At 40.0% G+C, this 22,160-nt stretch overlaps 1 protein-coding gene across 2 annotated transcripts in view; it reads left to right on the top strand.

Annotated features, from left to right (window-relative positions):
* LOC116040193 (anoctamin-1-like) overlaps positions 1–20,011 on the top strand; it is a 51,817-nt gene extending 31,806 nt beyond the window's left edge. The window contains exons 11-25 of one of the 2 annotated variants that reach the window (XM_031285459.2): positions 177–337; positions 1,740–1,822; positions 3,261–3,272; positions 4,612–4,686; positions 6,464–6,532; positions 6,663–6,864; positions 8,301–8,412; positions 8,581–8,638; positions 10,296–10,396; positions 11,640–11,782; positions 12,036–12,188; positions 16,009–16,061; positions 17,074–17,258; positions 18,623–18,728; positions 19,561–20,011. In XM_031285459.2, coding sequence (XP_031141319.1) covers positions 177–337; positions 1,740–1,822; positions 3,261–3,272; positions 4,612–4,686; positions 6,464–6,532; positions 6,663–6,864; positions 8,301–8,412; positions 8,581–8,638; positions 10,296–10,396; positions 11,640–11,782; positions 12,036–12,188; positions 16,009–16,061; positions 17,074–17,258; positions 18,623–18,728; positions 19,561–19,830 — 1,783 coding nt within the window. In that variant the 3' untranslated portion in view covers positions 19,831–20,011. The remainder of the gene's footprint in view (positions 1–176; positions 338–1,739; positions 1,823–3,260; positions 3,273–4,611; positions 4,687–6,463; positions 6,533–6,662; positions 6,865–8,300; positions 8,413–8,580; positions 8,639–10,295; positions 10,397–11,639; positions 11,783–12,035; positions 12,189–16,008; positions 16,062–17,073; positions 17,259–18,622; positions 18,729–19,560) is intronic. The other variant, XM_031285460.2, reaches the window with a different exon arrangement.
* The last annotated feature ends 2,149 nt before the right edge of the window (positions 20,012–22,160 follow it).

The following is a 22,160-nucleotide window of genomic DNA, read 5'->3' as shown; positions in this document are numbered from 1 at the left end:
AATGGTTATTTTTACCTCTTTTGGGGTGTGGGTTGTCTTATATATTTTTTGAGGGGGACAAATCTACCTCTTCTAAATATTACACATCCTCTGCATCCCTCCCGAAATCTACACCTATGCTTGTGTACATGGATAGTGAGGTGGGGCTTGATGTGTGTGTGTCTGTTGTTTTCCAGCATGGAGATCTGCCACCCAAAGAACAACATCACCATGTGTCCTCTTTGTGACAAAGTGTGCAGCTACTGGAAACTTAGTACTGCCTGTGCAACCGCCCGGGCCAGCCACCTGTTTGACAACCCTGCCACCGTTTTTTTCTCTATATTCATGGCTCTGTGGGGTGAGTGAACACACATCAGCTCGCCCAGAAATGCATAGATATAATCAATCATCCACTTTATGAGGTCAAACTTTGTGGTCAAAATGGCCTTCTTCATTTTGCCAGCTGAGATGTCATTGGCGGATTTTCCCACACAGGGAATATTCAGTCGTGAACTGGGTGGTTCCTAAGGTAACCTGTGATACAAAATAGTTAGCTAATGTTATGCTAACTCTTGGTATCACTTGAGCCCCTTTCATACATGCACTGCAACTCTAAACTTATCTCGACATTACCCAGAGGAGCTGTATGTGAAAACACAAATGTCTGAACCAGTTGGAATGGTCTGTGTAATGTCTGATTGAGCCCGTGCGTGAACATAGCAGCTTGCTGCCTGGAGAATTCAAATAGTATGATGAAATTTCTAACATGCGGCTCGTGCCAAACCGGAAGAATACAAACCCAAAGAATCTAAAGCCCAATTCAGACATAAGATTCATGACGAGACAAAACCATTTTAGAACAACAGTAAACGATTCATCACTAGAAATGTAACTGTAGCAAGCATCTCACTATCACTAACGTGTCCACATTCATATTTATACACAACAAATTATATATTTAGCTACAAAAAGCCTGGAAGTTGGAAGTTAGGTAATTTCTGTGGAAATGATACACCGTCTCGTCTCATCTCATTGGTGTAAACCGACAAGGTTTTAGAACGCTGCAGACCAACGCGTTGCAAGTTTCAACTCGTCTTGTCGCAAATCTTTGGTCTGGACTGGGCTTAAGGTAAAAGAAGAAGGGAGATTTACACATAGACGCCAACGACACTTTCTAACTGAACAGTTTAGCGGTCCTAACAGTTAAATTTAGCTGAGAAAAGGTGACTGTGAGCTGGGTGCAGGGCACCGCGAGGTGGTGGTCCTTTTAGCGGCCGTTGCGACGGTTAAGATGAGAAAAAAAGAGTGCGGTTTGGGTTAAAACACCGCTCCCCATGAGTAGTACCTTTGGGGACACTAACAACCGTTTCCTGGGTGAAAGTCTTGTGTTTTCCCCTTAACTTCTTCCGGGACATGAACACCGCTCCCCGGCTTGAAATCCCTGTGTTTTAGGACCCAAACATCCACTGTGATCTCCTTCCATTACAGTGCTTTACTTTTCATAGCAATATGTACGAATGGCTCATGAGAACTGCCTGACCTATGACCACTTAATCCTTTACCCAATGAACCTGGTAACCCAAGTGCCAAAGATTTAAAGTTGAAGCGTGATGAAAAGTGTAACTTTCTACGTTTAAAACCGATATAAATTCAGCTTTTTTGTTCAACTGTGAGCATGAATTAAATGAACTCAAACCTCGTAATACATTTGAGTGTCTGGGCGTCTCTGCGTATTTGTCTAATTATATTCTGGTTCATAGCCGCCATGTTCATGGAGCATTGGAAGAGGAGGCAGATGAGACTGAACCATGAATGGGACCTGACTGGATTTGAAGATGAGGAGGTGAGTGGTGCCCAGATAACATAACTAGAAAGGAAGAGGTGAGCTACACCTGTGTGAAGAACACCATCAGCTGTAATGTACCATATAGGTGTGATATATTTTGATACATGTCAAACAAGCTGGTGCGAATTTAAAGCTGGTTCATTTAAATAAGATTTAAGTACTAAATTGCCCCGCAAAAAGCGACCACGATACACAATGTCCCAGCCAGGTTTCTAACGAATGAGAGAAATGTACATTCATTCTCATAATAATTAGTTCGTTTTAGGTTTTCAACATATTTATGCTGCTTTCACTGCATTTTCGTCAAAAGCAAGGTTTTTTTCTTGGTTAAATTAATGAGTATATCACCATTAATAATAGTTAGTTGTGGAATATGAAATCAGTTGTGTTCTGGGGCATGTGTTAGCTTTTCAAGATAAATGAATACATTAATAGATTTTGTGCAAATTGGTCAACTTCTGTAATGTTTTCTAAAATGTATACACGTGGCCATAACCTCTGCACCAAATGTGGTCTGCTGTCACTGTTATGGTCGCTGTACTCTCGCTTTGCCAGACCTTCCTCCTCCACAGCGCTGCGAAGGAAGGTCTGGCTAGTCCACATGACATTCTGGAATGGGAGAAAAACGTGCTCTGGTTTACTGGTTTACTATGCGCCGAACAGAGCCACGGTGCCGCTTCAAAATAGCCTCGGGAAGGAACTTGTTTTGGTGGAACATGTGTATGTTCAAAAGTAGTTTTAGTCGTGCAACAGAAAACTCAGATTGGACAGATAGTCTAGCTAGCTGTCTGGATTTACCCTGCAGAGATCTGAGGAGCAGTTAACCATAGTCCTCATAAATCCACCGGAGGTTAGAACGCCAACACAAAGAAAGAGGAAGGGGACGGACATCTGGCTGAAAATGAGGGACATCTGGCAGAATTTCCGGCGGCAACAGAGCAAGCCCAGAAGTGTAACATTGTGGATATAGACTATGGTCGCTGGTTCCATTCGCCTGTGTTTTCTCCCCCAAAATAAATTTGACTAACTGTCCGAGTGCATGTCTTTCTTGTTGTATGGGGGCAGCAAAAACATATTCTCTGTATACTCTGTAGACTTTTAAACACTTAATAGGGAAAATCATCCCATATCAGCTGGACAGGTCTGTGGTGTGGATTTGCACCGGAATGGTAGTCAAGAAAATCGTTAAAATTGGAAGCCAGGTCACCAAATTAAAAAACAATCCAGTCGGGCAATAACCTTGTTATTGACTTTATGTGTATATGCTTTTGTGATCCTCTTTAATCTATAGTATTTTCAAAACATTAACATTTCTCTTCAACACAGTAGAAACATGTAGTGATATGAATGTAATAATCTGAAGTTATCTTGGCTGTTTTTACTAACAATCCCACCTCTCTCTCTCTCTCTCTCTCTCTCGGTTTATTTTTCACAGGAAGCTCTCAAGGTTTGGATGAATTCCTATTACTAGATAAACTCCTCTCTTTACTCTTGCAGCCTTCCTGCTGCTGCTGCCAACCTCTGATCATAACACATCACACAAGACTTATGTGTGTTACTATAAATGATTTCTGCAAATGGAGTCTTTGTTCTACTCACACAGCGTACAACTCATGCAAACAGTTCTAAATCATTTCATTAATAAATTGTAGCCCTTAAAACAAAAAAAACAATTCCAAATCTAGACAAACTGAACCCTAGGACAGACCCAGGCTCTTGGTGGCCGGGCATCTGCCGGTATAGGTTGGGACACAGAGACACTGATACAGATATGCAGATATGGAGAAATATGTAGGCACTTATATACAAGTAACAAGCAAACAATTTGAACAAGTGCAAAAGACACAACACAGTGCCATTACAGCACAGTGTGATGCAGTACAAAATAGTAGAAAAGAAAGAGATTCTTAAAAAACCTGTATTTGAAATGTATTTAGTTGAATACTGCCCATCTCTGGTGGTAAGTATGTGTGCGAGACGCCCAGGCAGTCCAAATTCCCCCAACCAATTATAACTTAATAAATAAAAAGTGAAATAAAAATTGTTAGCCCTTTTTTTGTTTTAAATCGCACTCCGGTGTGAGAGATCATACTAGAGAGGAAAGGACTTCATGTTTGCTAACTTTATCACTGTTGCTTCTCTCTCTGACAGTCACACAGAGTGGAGCCTGGGATGGATGCCAGAGACCATTTACTACCACAGGAGATGGACAAAATAAGGCAATTAGGATCACCTTATAACATATTTCTGTCAGATACAACACACAAACTACAACCTGGAATCACACACTCTGACAAAGTAAAAAAGAGAAAATGGATTTTTACTTAGTGTCCGAAATTGTGCAAACACATTGACTTACTCATGTAAAATACATATGATATTTGGATTCATTTAGCAGTAACAACACCTTTTTTTTAGGATAAGAATACGAAAAGTTTTATAACATTGTTCATTCCAGAAAAATCCCACTCCCAGGTTCCATAAAGTGCTGTTATCAACCTTTCCAATATGATCATTTTTCCTGTCTCTCTCTCTGTGATTATTTCCTGGCCTTTCACCTCTTTATTTTTAGCTTTTTTTTCTTCTGATCACTTTTACTCTGAGTACACTTTAAATAATGTGGTCTTGCACATCACATGTGTGTTATGTGATTGGTGTATTTTATTTCAAATCCTTTTTTAAAACAGCTCTAAGACACCCTATCCTCCTCTACCATGGGCTTACATCTATCTGGCATTCCACTTGTGTTTCACTCTCTGTCATTTCTGTTTGTGTCACCATCACAGGACCACCCCAGGGCGGAATATGAGTTCCGGGTCATGCAGAAGTCTTTGAGCAAAGATAAAAAATCACATCACAAGGTAATTATATGGTAGGCTCTACACATCTTTCAAGTTGTATGTGTTACAAGTTCATTCACCTTTTGTATAGCCTTTAAGTTGTTTTTCACCCCTACATTATTTCACAGATGGGGTAGTACAGATAGTGTTTAGTAGTTACTGGGCTGTACATATCTAATCAATACATTGTATATCCGGGATAGACTCCAGCCCCTTTTGGCCTTGTAAAGGTTAAGCAGGTAAAGATAATGAGAACTGTAATTTTACAGAATTATTATGTTTTATTTGACAGGTTTTTCCATTATTTATTAAAAACATGAAAATTTCCAAAAAAACAACAACAAAACTGACAACAAAAATAGACTGTTGATTAACATCAAAATCAAATTTCAAAAAAAAAATTATGAAAAAAATTTCAAATCAAAAAATTAACATCGTAAAAAACCCCTGAAAAAACCTGTAACTGTGAATAACCATAACATTAACATTTTTTAAAAGAAAATTCATTTGTTTTCACATAACAAAATATTCGCAAATGTATCATTATTTCACAAATATTTATCTTTTATATCAAAGATACAACTGTAAAATACTAGTTTAAATTAGATAAAATTAGTAAATAGAGAAAGAGTTTTTAAAGGTGTAATTATATTTCATTCAACATTAAAAAGCCAAAAAATGAACAAGATGTCATGTCAAATGAAAACTACAAACTGTATATATTTACCAATATTTTACTGTATTTTTTGGCGCCCCAGCTGCCACACTGTACTATTTTTCACAGGGTATTGTACTGCTAAAATACTGCACAAGGCGCATTAATTGACTCTGCTTTTGTTGAATTTCACAACCCATAAACTCTCAGATTAACAGTTAAATGTAATGCTAATACCAGGGCTGTAGTCAAGTGCACCTTTGTCGAGTCCAGGACTAGTTGAGACCGAGTCAAGACCGAGTCCAAAAAGGATTAAAGTCCAAGTCAAGACCGAGTCCAAATGAGAGACGGTCAGGCGACCAATGTCAATGCCTGTTCTAGATGGATTCTGAATTAAACTAATACCTGTTTTCTGAATGAGCACGCTCATCAGTGGTTTTGTTTTGAAGGAGGAAGTTACTTTGGAAAAAAAGCATATAGTGTTAGACTCGGTCGAGAACAACTAGAATATTTGGTGAGTCCAATGGCCGAGTCCGAGACAAGTCCGAGTGTAAATACCGACGAGTCCAAGACAAGTCCGAGACTAGGACTAGTCGAGACCGAGTCCAAAGAGGTATAAGTGCAAGTCAAGACCAAGTCCTAATGAGAGACAGTCATGGCCTAGACAGAAAAAAAAGAATCCTGAAAATGACTGATGGCTGATGATTTTGGTATATGATGCAGCCAGGCGTATCCCAGGCGACCAATCTCGACACCTGTTCTAGATGGATTTTGAATTAAACTAATATCTGTTTTCTGAGCACGCTCATCAATGGTTTTGTTTTGAAGGAGGAAGTTACTTTAGAATAAAAACATATATTGCTGGACTCAGCTGAGAACAACTAGAATATTTGGCGAGTCCAATGGCTGAGTCCGAGACAAGTCTGAGTCTAAATACCAACGAGTCCAAGACAAGTCCGAGACAACAGAAAAACGTATTGAGTCTGGACTCGAGCCCTAGTCCATACTTAAGTACTGTAGCTCTGGCCAGTACTAGAAGTTCAAGAATCAGGTTTCCATCTGGATTTTGATTTGCATTCAGTTCTACTACAATTGCATATTGCAGTTGTAGTGAATATGTTTTTAATATGATTTGTTTTTTAGATTGAAAAGCTCACATGTCAAGACCGCTTTCCAGCCTACATGACTAACGTTGTCATGATGCTATTAATGGTAAGAAGAACCCTATACCCTGCATACTGTACGTCAATGATGATTTCCAGAAATGTTTGGAATGATTGTCACATAACTTATTCTGTTGTAATCTGTTTATAAATGTTTGTAAACCTTTTTTAAATGTCAGATTGGTGTTACGTTTGCCATTGTGTTTGGTGTGATCCTCTACCGGATCTCCACCAAAGCCGCTCTTCACATGAGCTCCAATCCAGTCACCCGGAGCCATGTTCAACTGACGGTTAAAACCACTGCAGCCATCATCAACCTGGTGGTCATCCTCATACTGGATGAGGTGTACGGAGCTGTGGCACGCTGGCTCACTGTGTTAGGTAGGTTAGGTTTATAACTGGCTCAGGTAGTTAACAAGGTCAATAGGTCTGTTATAACAGTTATCTTAGTTCTTTTTATTGGATGTGACAATGTACATAGATTAAAAACAACAATAACCAACCCCTCTGCTGTCACTCGATGAATTAAGAGGTTAATAGAAGAATATGCAGCATGGTATGCAGAAATATTACTGTGTACACCAGGGGTCTTCAACGTTTCTTAAGCCAAGGACCCCTTATCTGAGATAGAGACGGAGCAGGAACCACCTTTTATATATTTCATAAAATTAAGTTGCATATTAAACTTTGCCTAAAATAAAAGCCTAAAGCCTTTATACATACCTTTTAAGTGCATAGAAAACTAAAATATAAAACAATTGTTGGCATGATAACACATGTTTTAGTGTTAAACATACATGTGACAGTGAATACTTAGTGAACTTCATCTGTGGATGGCTACCTTGCTGACTACCTCACCTATAGACCAGTAAGCCTATCATTTTTCGTTGTTTTTTTTGTCACAATAGGCTGATTTATATTTGCTAGAAATATGTTGGATTCATGTTAAGACATTTAAATTTTAGAAAAAAACTTTCAAAAGTGGCAAAGGAACTCCATTCATTTTGCCAGATGATGGTCTATACCGAAACATTGCCTACTATTACATTTATTTTTTGCAAGTTAGATAGTGTGCGTGAGTTTCTTTGCAACTTTTGACCTACTTATCACCCTCTGATGCACCTGTCTCACGTTACGGATCTGTAAAGTGTTTTTCTGTACTGAAAAAAAAAACTTTTCAAAAATGAAAAATAATTTTGCGGCCCCCCTGCAATAAATCTAAGTACCCGCTAGGGGCCCTGGACCCCCTGTTTAAGATCTCTGGTGTAAACAATGTGTAACCCACACAGAATTACAAAGCAATGAACAACAGCAGACAAATACTATCAAATTACACTGAGTATGACAGTTTGAAGCGGTAGGTTTATAGACGGAGCTTCAGGTTAGACAACACATCCCTTATCCGGTGGGAATATTGAGCCTAGTTATCAGTAAAATTTGAGAGCTATTGTTGTTAATAAGACCAGGTTAAAAGAGGACCGTGCAAATAATATAGGTTCCCTTTAATTGCCTCGTACCCCCACAAAAGGACAGCAAATAGAGGAAACTTATGAGAGGACTACTGGATGTCCATGAGTCCTCTTTAAAGAGCAGCTATTATACTACTTTTCTGTTTTCACTTTTTGATTAAGGACTTCTATAGAGCAGCCTGACATGATTCACCACACAATAAACTGTGGAGATCTTCAGGAAACTCTTCCCATCATCGGTGCACTTTCTGCAGCTCCTCTGAAAGCTTGGTTTAGGATCCTCCTGCCCCTGTGTTGTTTAATCGCAAATTGCAAAAATATCTAATGAAAGTGTCCGTTCATTTTTAGAGGTTCCTAAAACAGACAAGAGCTTTGAGGAACGACTAATCTTCAAGACCTTCATTCTCAAGTTTGTCAATGCGTTCACCCCCATCATCTACATTGCTTTTTTCAGGGGAAGGTTAGTAACTTCATTGCATTTTAAAGTGCCATTTTGTAGCTTTCAGCTACTTTGTTTTTCATTCTAATGTTTAACCACATCATTTTAATAAATAGCCAAAATGATAAATAAATGTTTGAAGATGAAGAACACTCTATATCTCTATCTATTCATTATTTTTCCTTCTAGACTGGTAGGCAGACCTGGCAGCTACCTGTATGTGTTTGAATCCTACAGAATGGAAGAGGTAAGGTTTACACTTACACAAATTATCTAAAAACAAAACCTTTTGTAATCTCACACTAATTCGACTCAATAATAAGTACCCTTGTACTCAACTTTGTTGACTTTAACACATCACTCTTACCTTGGTGACCAACCTTTGAAATATTTCTTGCCCAAACACAGAGTTTACTTTCCTTAGGCAAGCGTTTATGTCAAGGTTTGCTTTGCCGCGGACACATGCAGCCACTCCCACAATGCAACTGCTTGCGCATCCACATGACCGGTAAAAGTCTGCAGCTGTAACGAACGTCTGAGCGTGTTTCCACCACATCCAAATGCAAGGTTGTCATCTGTGTGTCTGCCTGATGTACTATGTGTGTAGGACCACTGATTTAACCCACTAGTCCTCATCGATATAGTGGCATGTGTCACGTAGCTGGCCATTGTGAGTACCGTCCAGCAATCAGTCGTGAGGGCTGCAAACAAAGCAAACAACCTAAAAGTTAGTTAAGACAGCTTAACCGTTATCCTAAAGTTAGAAAAGTTAATTTAAGATTTTGGGATGTTAGGATTAGGGCCGCAACTAATGATCATTTTTATTGACGATTAACATGTTGACTATTTCCTCAATTAGTTGTTTGGTCTCTCAAATGTCAGAAAATGGTGAAAAAATGTGGATCATTGTTTCCCAAAGCCCAAGATGACGTCCTCAAATGTCTTGTTTTGTCCACAACTCAATGATATTCAGTTGACTGTCACAGAGGAGAGAAGAAACTAGAAAATATTCACATTTAACAAGCTGGAATCAGAGAATTTAAAAAAAATGAGTCAAACGATTCATCAATTGTCAAAATAGTTTTGCGATTTATTTAACGGTTGACAACTAATTGATTAATCGATTAATCCTTGCAGCTCTAGTTAGGATGCTTGTGTAATACACTTTTAGGACACTAAGTTAGGATAGGAACATGGATTTAGGAACAGTTCAACTTTGATGGTTTTTTTCCTAAATCAGGTCATACCCTAATTAACATGGTTACCAAACATCTGCAAGTTAAGAAGTTTCTGAAATACAGCCCCAGATACCCAAATGTATGTGCACAAGCACTGAAAAAGTGAGTCTTTTAATATGTCCTCTTTAATGGTCATCATTCATTTCATATTTGTGCTACTTACATGATATACTGAAGTCTTGTGAGATTTTTGGTTATTGACCGTAAGAAGAATTACCACAATTATAACAAACACTACATTCATTTATCTGTCAATTATCCCCTACAACTCAAGCTTTATCAAAGGATGGTGTTACTTTATGGAAACCATTAGACAACCAAATAACCATGAAGTTGTTTGGATCAAGGTGAGGTAGTGGGTGCAGTATTTTTAGACTTCCTGTGCACATTAAATGTAAACCTAATTTTTCCTCAATAAGCTGTGAGATTATTTAGATCATACTCAAAATACTGTGAAAAAAAACATTGTAAACTTAAAGTTCACTTACTTAGCTGTTCCCAGTGGTTCTGGAATAGCTAAGTGGTACTTGGGTTAAGAATTTACTTCAGAACAGAAGTCAGAGCATAGCAAGTGCTTGTTTGTTTGTTTTATTTGGATTTGCATTGGGCCTACTTGTTAAAGTGTCTTTTTGCTGTGGTTGACTGTAGTTTTGGACTGTTTTACAGTGTACTCATGGAGGCTGTCTGATGGAGCTGTGTATCCAGCTGAGTATCACCATGTTGGGAAAGCAGCTAATTCAGAACAATCTTTTTGAGATTGGAGTACCGTGAGTATGCATCACTTTAACTTGGTCGTTTATCATCACAAATCACATTGTCATTATGCTTTGCAATTTAATTACTTTTGTTAAATACATTACTTTGTTTGATCCTTTAAACTTGTGCATCTCTCACATTTGTATCCCGGACGAGCCCCCATTTTGTCATAACCAGGCTCTTTGGCCATGCCTAAAAATAAGAGATGCACAAGTTTAAAAAAATCAAACAAAGTAATGTATTTAACAAAAGTAATTAGGTTGCAAAGCATAACAAAGGAACACATAACATGGGATGTGAATATCAGTAATATCAGTATTGTATGGTGTGCTTGTTTGTTGTAGGTGTGCATGTTGTAGAGCACATGTGTCAAACTCAAGGCCTGCGGGCCAAATCCAGCCCCTCACAAATTTTGATCCGGCCCGCATATCAATTTAGGTTCAGAATGCGTTTTGGCCCTCCTACTTTTGGGCCAGACCAAAAAGACAGGAAAACAGTTTTTTTAAAAGCTGGAATTACCCAACACTCAAAGCAGAATTTGACGGAGTTGCCAACTTTCACAGAAGCAGAGAGTTTCATATCCAGGCTGTGAAACAAGTTGCTGTGAGTCGGCTGCTTTTAAAAATGTAATCATTGTTTTGGTTGCTTTGCTAAACTCTATGATGGCTGAGGAACTTTTTTGTTGACTTTTTTAGAGATTTATGTCAAACAAACTGTAAGTGAGAAGACTATATGGGACATGCAATAACGCAGTCAAAGATTGGTACGTTAAGCATTAAACTAACATGTCTGGCCCTGGATGTGATTCTCATTTTCCAATGTGGCCCTTAGTGGAATTGAGTTTGACACCCCTGTTGTAGAGGGTACACAATAGACAAAAAATAACCAATGACAAACTAAAGAGAGAAGAAGTAGCAGAGCCTACATTTATAATATCGACCACTGAGGCCAGGGGCCACCAGAGGCACTAATAACTAGCCTATCTCAGAATAGTAATAATAGTAATACTTGTTACAACCCCCTAGGAGGGAAGCCTAGCTCAACACAAAAATCAGACGCCCCTCTTTTCAAGCTCCAAACAACTATTAATCAAGAAGATCCAGCCACAGTGGGTATCAGCAAAATAATAAACAAAACAAAATGAATCCAAACTGGTTACATATGACAGAAGAGAGAAAAGGTCTGCATGATTGTGTGTTCATATTTTGTGTGTGTGTGTGTGTGTGTGTGTGTGTGTGTGTGTGTGCTCCTCAGCAAGCTGAAGAAGCTGATTCGCTACATTCGCTCAAAGCAAGGGGCTTTTCAAGAAGAAGAGAGACAGAAGAAGCTGCAGAGATACGAAGCTGACCACTTCCTGGAACCATTTGCTGGGTTAACACCTGAATATATGGAAATGAGTCAGTACCATACTTTGTGTCCTCAGCACCAGACAGAAACACAAGCAGAACATTCACAAGAAGGATTTGATGTTAACCTTGTGGGGATACAGACCATCTATAGAATTAATACCAGACTTACACCTAAGAGAGAATCAAAGACCACCAATTTTTTATTAGTCTTTTAAATCAGAATGATGCAATCACAGATATAAGTCTGACGGTTAGTAGTGATGCCTTTGTAATATATTATTCTCTCTTCTTCTTTGTCCAGTCATCCAGTTTGGTTTTGTGACATTGTTCGTGGCATCCTTCCCCCTGGCTCCGCTCTTTGCTCTGCTCAACAACATCATTGAAATACGACTTGATGCTAAGAAATTTGTGACGGAGTTGCGAAGACCAGTGGCAGCAAGAGCCAAAGACATTGGTGGGTTGTATTCAAACAAACTGTAGCTTGCTTCCTGCTTTCTTACAGTGCACACAATTTGCTGCTTACTCTTGCCTCTGCTTGCATATTTCTACTGATAATCTTGCTTTTCCTCAGTGAGAAACTATGAGCAGCGGCTCCTGGATACTTATAAATCACTGGACTATACATTTGTTGTCGACATAGTAGGCTATCGCCACATTTCAACATTTTTATGACCTCCTCAGTACTGCGTGAGCGTGGCCTACCAATAGCACAAGCCTGTCTTAAAGTGACTGGAAACGTGGTACTTAGCTAAAGCTAATTAGCAGCAAGATGCCTCCCTTCTCCGTGCTTGACTACTACAAAATCTGTGATATGACTGGCTGGCCTGCATTATCATCCAGGCAGAGCGGCTCTTTAATCCCTGTACTTAGTAGGACACAGCCGTGGACAGCTGCAAAAGGGAGAATTAGCAACAAAATGCCTCCCCAACAACCGAGTGTGCAACTGGATAACAGATTTGCTGCACTGCTGTAGGACCCTGGATCTCCGTCTGATGACCTGGATTATGTCTCATCGTCACACAGTAGGGTAAGGATTGAGAGCAATTCAAAAAGTAAAAAGCTACAGGGAAAGCTAACGACTGGGCCTCAAACTCTGATTGTGGGTGATTGCTGTAAGAGATGTAAAAAGCATGTTCAGTAAAAACACCAAAGATACTCTCTCTTTCGCAAAGACATGGTGTCTGACTTGGCCCAAAGAATCCCGGAAACCCAACTGTGAAGAACATTATACTGCATATAGGGTCACATGATGTTGTAAAGCATCAGTCTGAATTGCTGAAACTGGATCTGCTGAACACAGTCAGCTCCCTAAACGCAAAGGTATTTATCAGTGGCCCTCTACTGCCAGTCGGAAGAGGAGTTGAGAGATTCAGCAGACTGTTGGCACTGAACACATGGTTTTTAACTGCATCTACTGTCCATTCTCTGCAGTTCATTGATCATTTTAACTTTTTCTTGGACCGCAGATATCCTTTTAAGGCAGATGGACTTTTCCTTAACAAGCCAGAAGTAAAGCTGGTCACCTCTAACCTACTTTACTTTCTGCGCAACATATCTGCTCCCTCAGCCAAGGACACGAGACAAGACAAATCTAAACAAGAGGAAGACATAACAAAGCACGGCAGTGATCCACCACAGCCCCCTGAGCAGAGATTTGACCATGGGAGACCACAGAGCAGAGACGAGAAATTTCAACCCCCCTCTTCACCCGTCCAACATCCCTCGAACCCCTTCACTAACCCCTACGCCTTTGAGGATCCGTATACCCCACCAATGCCATCGCTCTCTCCACTCACCCTTTCCCCCTGCCCCATGTTGGAGTTCACTGACCAGATGAAGCAGCTGGTTAATGCTGGGACCAAATGTACCCCCCTTCCTTCTCCCATAATTCGCCCAGCATGAAACTGCCCCAGTTTTGACACAATCACCAAAAGTAAAACGCCAGTCACCTCTGCCCCCTCAAGGATGGCAGCTAACTCTGTCTCCCCAGACTGCTAAGGATGCTTGTGTACAAAATGCAGCACACTTTAACTGATATGTGCCGGGTCCAGGCTGCACGCCTAGTGGCACTCATGACTCTTTCCAGGACAAGCCCGGTCCCTGTGTATTAAATTCTTCTTTAATTTATGTTGTGATAGGTAATACAAAAAGAATGGTGAATCTACTAAGTAAGAAGAAGCACTTAACTGCAAATTTAGCATCCATTCCTCGTCAGCCACAGTCTGTCCCAAAAAATGAGGCAGATAATTCTTTTAACACACTAACACTAGCCTTACTACACTACTAATCAATGATTTTATTATTAAGCACAATCATAATTTTTTGTTTTTAACTGAAACCTGGTTAGACCATAATAACAGTGCTGCTGTTCTTATCAAGGCAGCCCCCCTAACTTCAGTTCTCTATTAATAGAGTGAATAAGAAAGGAGGTGGAGTCGCCATTTTGTTTAATGACTCACTCCAATGTACGCAAATATCTTATGGAAATTTTGCTTCTTTTGAATATGTGGCTCTTCATCTGAGGTCCTCCCCTCAAGCTATATTTCTAAATATCTACAGGCCACCTACTGTGCTTCCTTTTTTGATGACTTTACTGAACTGCTGTCTATAATCTGTATTAACTTTGACTGTGTAATTATTGCTGGTGATTTCAACATTCATGTTGACAACCCCCAGGATAGGGGGACCAAAGAACTGTGTTGTGTTTTTGAGAACTATGGACTGACTCAGCATGTGACGGAGCCCACACACAATAAGGGGCACACTCTGGACTTGGTTATCTCCAAGGGTCTGAACATTTCCAAGGCTGTGGTGACTGATGTTGCTCTCTCATTCCTGTGTTTTCTTTAACGGCACTATCTCTGTGCACAAAAGTGTCCAAACAAAGGTACTCAGAAAACGGTATATCACTGAAAACACCAGAGAAACATTCATTCAGCTTTTCTCCTCCACACTTGCCCTCTTTTGGGTCTCAGTCAATGAGCTTGTAGATAATTTCAATTGTAAAATTACAAATGTTATTGATGTCATTGCTCCCACTAAGGGCAAAGCTGTCTCTGGTAAGAAAAGATCTGATGTGGAGTTCCCCAAAGCTCCATTCTGGGGCCTCTTCTGTTTAACATCTACATGCTTCCACTGGCTCAGATTATGTACAACAACAAAATAAATAACCATAGTTATGCGGACGACACACACATTTACATAACCTTATCGCCAGGGGACTATAGTCCAATACAAAAACTGAGTAAGTGCATTGAACAAATTAACGACTGGATGTGCCAGAACTTTCTTAAATTAAATGAAGAAAAAACTGAGGTGGTTGTTTTTGGAGCAAAACAGGAACGATTAAAAGTGAGCGCTCAGCTTCAAACAACAATGTTAAAAACAACAAAGTCAGAAATCTTGGTGTAGTCATGGACTCAGACCTGAATTTCAATAGCCACATTAAGACAATTACAAAGTCAGCCTATTATCACCTTAAGAATATATCAAGGGTTAAAGGACTTATGTCTCAGCAGGACTTGGAAAAACTTGTCCATGCTTTCATCTTCAGTAGACTAGACTACTGTAACGGTGTCTTTACAGGTCTCCCTAAAAAATCAATCAGACAGCTGCAGCTGATTCACAACGCTGCTGCTCGAGTCCTCACTAAAACCAAGAAAGTGGATCACATCACCCCAGTTCTGAAGTGTTAGCACTGGCTTTCTTTCTCTCAAAGAATTGATTTCAAAATACGTTTGCTGGTTTATAACCACCCAGACCTCTCAGGTAATCTGGGACACGTCTGCTTTCTGTCCCCAGAGTCAGAACTAAACAGGGAGCAGCAGCATTTAGTTTTTATGCTCCACGTATCTGGAACAAACTCCCAGAAAACTGCAGGTCTGCCTCAACTCTCAGTTCTTTTAAATCAAGGCTGAAGACCTTTCTTTTTGAAACTGCCTTCATTTAAATAATTGTTCATTTCTTATACTGCACTGTAACTTTTATTTTCTTATTTTGTCTGTTTTTAATTTTTTAATTGTTTTGAACTGCTCTTTATTGTTTTATGTAAAGCACTTTCAATTGCCCTGTTGCTGAAATGTGCTATACAAATAAAGCTGCCTTGCCTTGCCTTATACAAAGGTGTAAAATGCATAAAAGAACCCAATAGTAAAAAATACATTGCATGTACAATGCTGTAAATGTGTCTGTAAATATATTCCTGACAACCAACAAACTGCACCTTAGAAAACTTCTTCCAGCAGTTGATACATATTGTAATATTATGTCTACAGGTATATGGTACAACTTACTAAGAGGGGTAGCAAATGTGGCCGTCATCATTAATGTAAGTAAAACATGAATGTATTAATTGATTGTAATGCATGTACTGTACTCCACTGATTCCCAACCAGGGGTACTTTTACTACTATATAATACTACTGTAATTTGAAAATGTATAAATCAAACCCTAACCATATTAACATTAAGTCAACTGTAACACCTGACTGTTCAAATGATTAGTTATAATTTCTGGATAAATAATTAAAATAGTTCGACAAAAGAAACTATTAGTAGTTAAATATTCAGCCCCACTCCAAGTAGTACTAGCCTATTATCTTTGCTGATCAAACCCAGCTTAATCTTAACAGTTCAATTGTATTAAAAATGTAACAATATCCACTTTTATATAATGAATAGCGTTACCCATTTGGAACATACATTTGGGAACCGATGAAGGGTATGTGAGTTCATCTGACAGGGCTGTGGGGATACCCCTGACCAAAAAGGTTGGAGGAACCAGTGCTGTACTCCATCACTTGGATTTGAAACAATGCAGTGACACACTTTAATGACACACTAAATAAATGACCGTGACATCATTTGAGAAACTGCATACATACAGGAGCTGTGTGATATATCAACATTTGGAGTGTTGACAAATAAGTTGCCTTCCTTACTATGCATCATATTTAATATTTCCAAATGTTGTATGACCTAGTTTGTTAGTTTGTTTCAAGCATACTGAACCCAGGTGTATGTCCAGGGACGACATGAATGTAAGAAACTGTAATGTTAGTAATTCAAGTAGATATGGGTAGTGGAGACCGAAATGATACATGAATGCTCGCCATTTGCTCAGCAAGGTGTAAACAATGTTTAAGAGAACAGGTTGATGAAGCCTCTTGTATGAGTGATGAAACTTCTTCAACTCAACTACTACAATCCAGTAGATTGTTTCATTTCAACTTGACACTGTATGTTGTTACATTCTGCGCTGTCTTGTTTACACATTCTAACTCCCATTTCTGTCCCCTCTACCACCACCATCACCTCCCCAACCCAACCACAATTCCTAGGCATTTGTCATCTCCTTCACTTCAGACTTCATCCCTCGGATGGTCTACCAATACATGTACAGCCCTGATGGCTCCATGCATGGATTTGTCAACAATACGCTGTCCTACTTTAATGTCAGCCACTTCCAGGAAGGCAAAGAACCCATGGATCCGTTGTACCTCGGATACACTGTTGAGATGTGCAGGTGGGAAATCAATATCAGTTTACAATTGTTTAGCATTTTAAACATCAATATACCACTGTCAATTGAAATGTGTTACTTAATATAATCAAAGACGGTTTAGAACCGAGACGCCTCAACTCTGAGTCATTTCCTGTATCAGTGTCACGTGGGCTCTGCCACGTCCACGCCTCTTTAGGAGACTAGCGGCAGGTCCTGAGTGTGTCGATTCCAACGGGAGACGTGAATGTGAACACAGATTATGAGCGATTCTTTCGCCCCATAGTCACCAAAGTAAATATTGGAGACATTCTTCAACAAGCCACATATCTCCAGAACATTCTGACACTAAAATGGCATTTTTCAGACAGACACATCAGGAGAAAATTAACTTTGTTTGAGACCTGTTTGTGTCTCAGGACCAAACTCTCGCGAGATCTGGCAACACAGAGAAGCTAACGTCAGCTAAAGTTTGTGATCGCCCTAACAAAACTAATTATAATAACGTGATGCTAAATATGTCTTTTAGCTGTGTAAATATCTAACGTTAGCAAAATAAAATATTAATAAATTATACAAATATGACTTTTCATTCATCCACACATCATTCACTACACTTTCAAACGAGGTCACGCCCCTTTAAGAGACAAGAAGTGTGTACCGTTTCATACCATTGGAGCTGCTTGAAAAGTGCTATCTTTAGTATAGAGGATCTTTGGTATAATTAATCAAGTGAGACCAATGTTGAGACAAGCCATGGCCTCTGTCTCATGCCAAAGCCAGTGTTTACTGTCAGCTTGTGAGGATAGTTATCTTATCTAACATGACTGCAAGTGCAAAGACAGAAAACGTGTTGTAATAATTATTTGCAAGGCATTGTCATAGAACGGCTTCGTATGATATCGTTCAAAAGGTTATGCCCAACAATTCGTATAATGTCCTGGGTGAAAGCTGTGGGTCTTCCCTGGGACACCAACTCTGCTCCTCCGCTGCCCTGTGTTTTATGACCCAACCATCCACCCCCACCTCCTCCATACACAGATCTTCACGGTCTTATACAGCAGCAGTCAATGCAGTGCTGACAGTAATAAATACGTGGAATACATAAGAATTACAGTGCATTCGCTATATGTACGAATGGTTCATGAGAACAGCCTTCTTCTTGACATAACAGAAATAGTTGGACTCTCCAGGGACAAATTGTGACAGATTTTAAGAACCACACCAAGGACAATTACCTTTAGATTCTGACGCCATGCAGGGAGGTTTAAATAATCAATACAGTTCTGTGGATACTCGTGGATATTATTATGTGGATAATAAAATTAGTAAGAATCTTTCCTCAGAATGGAAGACTAAACCAAAAAAATATCTGTTTGTCTCTAAAGGTATAAGGACTACAGAGAACCCCCTTGGTCAACCACTCCATACGAGATCTCAAAGGAATTCTGGACAGTGCTGGCTGTCCGACTAGCCTTTGTCATTGTTTTCCAGGTAAGGTGACAGATGCAGAAAATTATAAAATAGCGTACTAGAACTGTTTGCTGGAATTTATCAGAAATTAATTATTTCATTCTTTATTGAATATTAAAATTTTATTCGGTATGTAAATACTGATATAAACATGGCACTGATGTACGGAGGCACACAATAACTTTTTAAATGAGCAACGGCGACATTAGTTAGGCTGATTTAGGGCCCGTCTTATATAGTCTTTATCCACGACGTTCCACTTCCAGTATTGCTCCGGTGCCGCCGGAAATTCTGTCGGATGTCACTTTTTTCAGCCAGATGTCCGTCCCTTTCCTCTGTCTCTGTGTTGGCATTCTAACCTCTGGTGGGTTTCTGAGGACTATGGTTAACTACTCCTCAGATCTCTGCAGGGTAAATCCAGACAGCTAGCTAGACTATCTGTCCAATCTGAGTTTTCTGTTGCACGACTAAAACTACTTTTGAATGTACACGTTCCACCAAAACAAGTTCCTTCCCGAAGTTATTTTGCAGAGGCACCGTGGCTCTGTCCGTCGCTTACCGCCGGCCATGTCGATTGTGATTGGTTTAAAGAAATGCCGATAAACCAGAGCACGTTTTTCTCCCATCCCGGAATGCTGTGTGGACTTACCAGCCCTCCTCCGCAGGGCTGTGGAGGAAGGTCTGGCAAAGCGAGAATAGGGCCCGGTCAGAACAACATTTGTGACGTTATTTCTTTTTATAATTTTTTTTCCTCAGTGTGGTTTTGTTGTGGTTACAAACGAACCATCGGACCAATACTGTAATTAGAGAAAACAATGAAATTACATGATTGGTTTCCATTTATCTCTACCAGAATGTTGTGATGCTGATGAGCGACATTGTGGACTGGCTGATTCCGGACATCCCTAAAGACATCATCCTCCAGATCCACAAGGAGAAGATTCTATTGGTAGACCTCTTCTTGAAGGAAGAGCAAGGCAAGATCAGTGTTCTTGAAAGCAGGGCCTCTACAAGGGGTAAGGAGAACTGCAGCAGGAGCAACAACAACAACAACAACAACAACAACAATACAACGGCTCCCCCAGGCTCGGGACTGCACACCAACAGCACTAAAAGCCTCTAATGCTAGCAACAATGAAATCTGAGTTCAGTGGAGTAGTTAGCATTAGAAAGTCTTGGTTAGCAAGTCTTGCTAGCAGCCTACTAGCTCAGGCTACATTTACATTGCTACATTTCCCCCCTCATTCCCTCTGCTCTGGCGTTTCCCCCTTTCATTCCCCCTGCTCTGGCGTTTTCCCCTCTCATTCCCCCTGCTCGGGTGTTTCCCCCTCTCATTCCCCCTGCTCTGATGTTTCCCCCTCTCATTCCCCCTGCTCTGATGTTTCCCCCTCTCATTCCCCCTGCTCTGGCGTTTCCGAGCTCCTAAACCGGAGACATTTGGAAACACTTCTGACCTGTTTTGGTTTGGAATCTGCGGGGTCGTGTTGCAGTCTCAACGTCTGATTGGGTCTTATCGGTCACGACGTCTCGTTCTCTAACATGAAGCTACTAGCGTAACCATGGCAACTACCAGCAATGGGCAGACCATGCCCAGTATACGAGAATGTTGATGAGATATGCGGTTTGGGCGTGATAGTTCGCTTTTGGCTCAAAACTCTGCTTAAAAACCAAAAGGAAGCAATGTAAATGTAACCTCAGGCTTACCTAAACTGTGTTTTTGTCCTTTCATTCAGAACATTCCAACAATTGGGAGAGTAGCTGGCTGATGAGGTGTGAGGGAAGTATGTCGCAATGTGTGTGGAGAGTTGTGAACCTGTATCTCAATTCATATGTGTGTACTCAGGATCTGTAAATGTGTTTTTAGCTTTGCACTCATAACAGCATTTGCAAAGTGTATATAAAACTCAAATGTGCATTAGATGTTTACATGTAGAATTGGAAAATGTGTGCTCAAACAACTCAATGTAAATGGCTTTTTTATGAATAAGTGTAAAGTTCAAATACCCCCTGACAATTTGTCAGGGGCACAAATATTGCATTACCAACACATTTCTAGCGCGGTATTTCCTAAGATGACAGATATAAATGAGCCTAGCCACAGCCCATTTGATTCCTTCAAAGTGCCACTAAACAAATGGAGAAGAAATTATTTTCTGTTGCTGAACTTGGAATTTTCGCTGAGACCATTTGGAACTGCAAGTGTGTATTCATCTTGTAGGAAAGTTTGTAGCGTCGCTGCTCTTATGTGTTGTGTGCTCACAGTTTGGACCGGTTATAGTCTCTCATCCTCTGTGTGTGTGACCAATAAAGGTACTGCATATGTTACATCTGCTTTTCCCAGATGTTAAATTTCCTCTGCTACCATCTGTAATGATAAATAATGTGCATCGATTGGCTTTTCCTATACGTTTCCATTCCCTCCTCTTATATTCTTCGCCTCTGAACAGGAACCACCATAATACATGTATTGCATGAGACCAAACATTTGACTTTTGCTACACTCCTGTTGTACCTACAAACAGCTTCCATGGCTGACCCTTTGCATGCAGTGTAAAGTAACTTCCACTGCCACAGGGAAGCATCCAAAACACCAATGGCATGTTGCAGTGGAGCTGCAAATGATACTGTACTGTTCCTAACTGCAACAAGCAGAAACAGGCTTACCTCCATTACTGAAGGTCTTCAGATGTGTCACTGGCACAGTCTGAGTGGCGGGCTCAAAACACAACAAACACAATGAGATAAGATTCAGTACTATATGAAATCCTTACCACTGAAGTTGCCTCATCAGAAACACTGCTTTGCATTGCTGCGCTGTCTGTTAGCTTGTGTTAGCAGTTTCGAGCTAAAGCATTAAGGCCTTTACACACATTGGCCTTTTTTTCAATATCTTTCCTCATGAGTACTTTCACACAGAACGTGAATATTACACGGCGATAAAGCAAAGTTATTTTTACCAGATCAAAGTTAATTTTTCAGAGCTTTCGCACCGCAAATAAAGACATTAACCAACTACGTTGTGTTGTTTAATTCAGATTACAACACTAGCAGTCTGGATCAATGGAAGTACATTTCCAGGATAATTGCCTGATATGCTGGATGTCCATCACATTCCGCTCTCTGTGTGTTGTCGCTTTGGGAAACAACAACCAACTTACAAGCTACGTGCTGAAAATGTCATGTTTTTAAGAAAATTTTGTTCAGGCAACACGGCAGGTCTGCTTGGTTCTTTCTGGGAATGATTGTAAAGATTTACAAAGTATACAGTACTATTTAACTGGGAGGTTTTGGGACTGATTGGTGGGATTGCTGTGGACGAAGTACACATGGCGATACTCTGTTAAGAGCTAATGAGGTTTAACCATGTATCAGCTAATTTAAATAGCTCACGTTACTGTACTGTGTGAACAGTTAACTTCATTTAAAATTGTATGTGACGTTTTCTTTTGCGGG

This window comes from Sander lucioperca, chromosome 7 (assembly GCF_008315115.2).
Source record: "Sander lucioperca isolate FBNREF2018 chromosome 7, SLUC_FBN_1.2, whole genome shotgun sequence".
In the NCBI taxonomy this organism is placed as follows: Eukaryota; Metazoa; Chordata; class Actinopteri; order Perciformes; family Percidae; genus Sander; species Sander lucioperca.
This window is presented reverse-complemented; position numbering and strand designations above follow the sequence as displayed.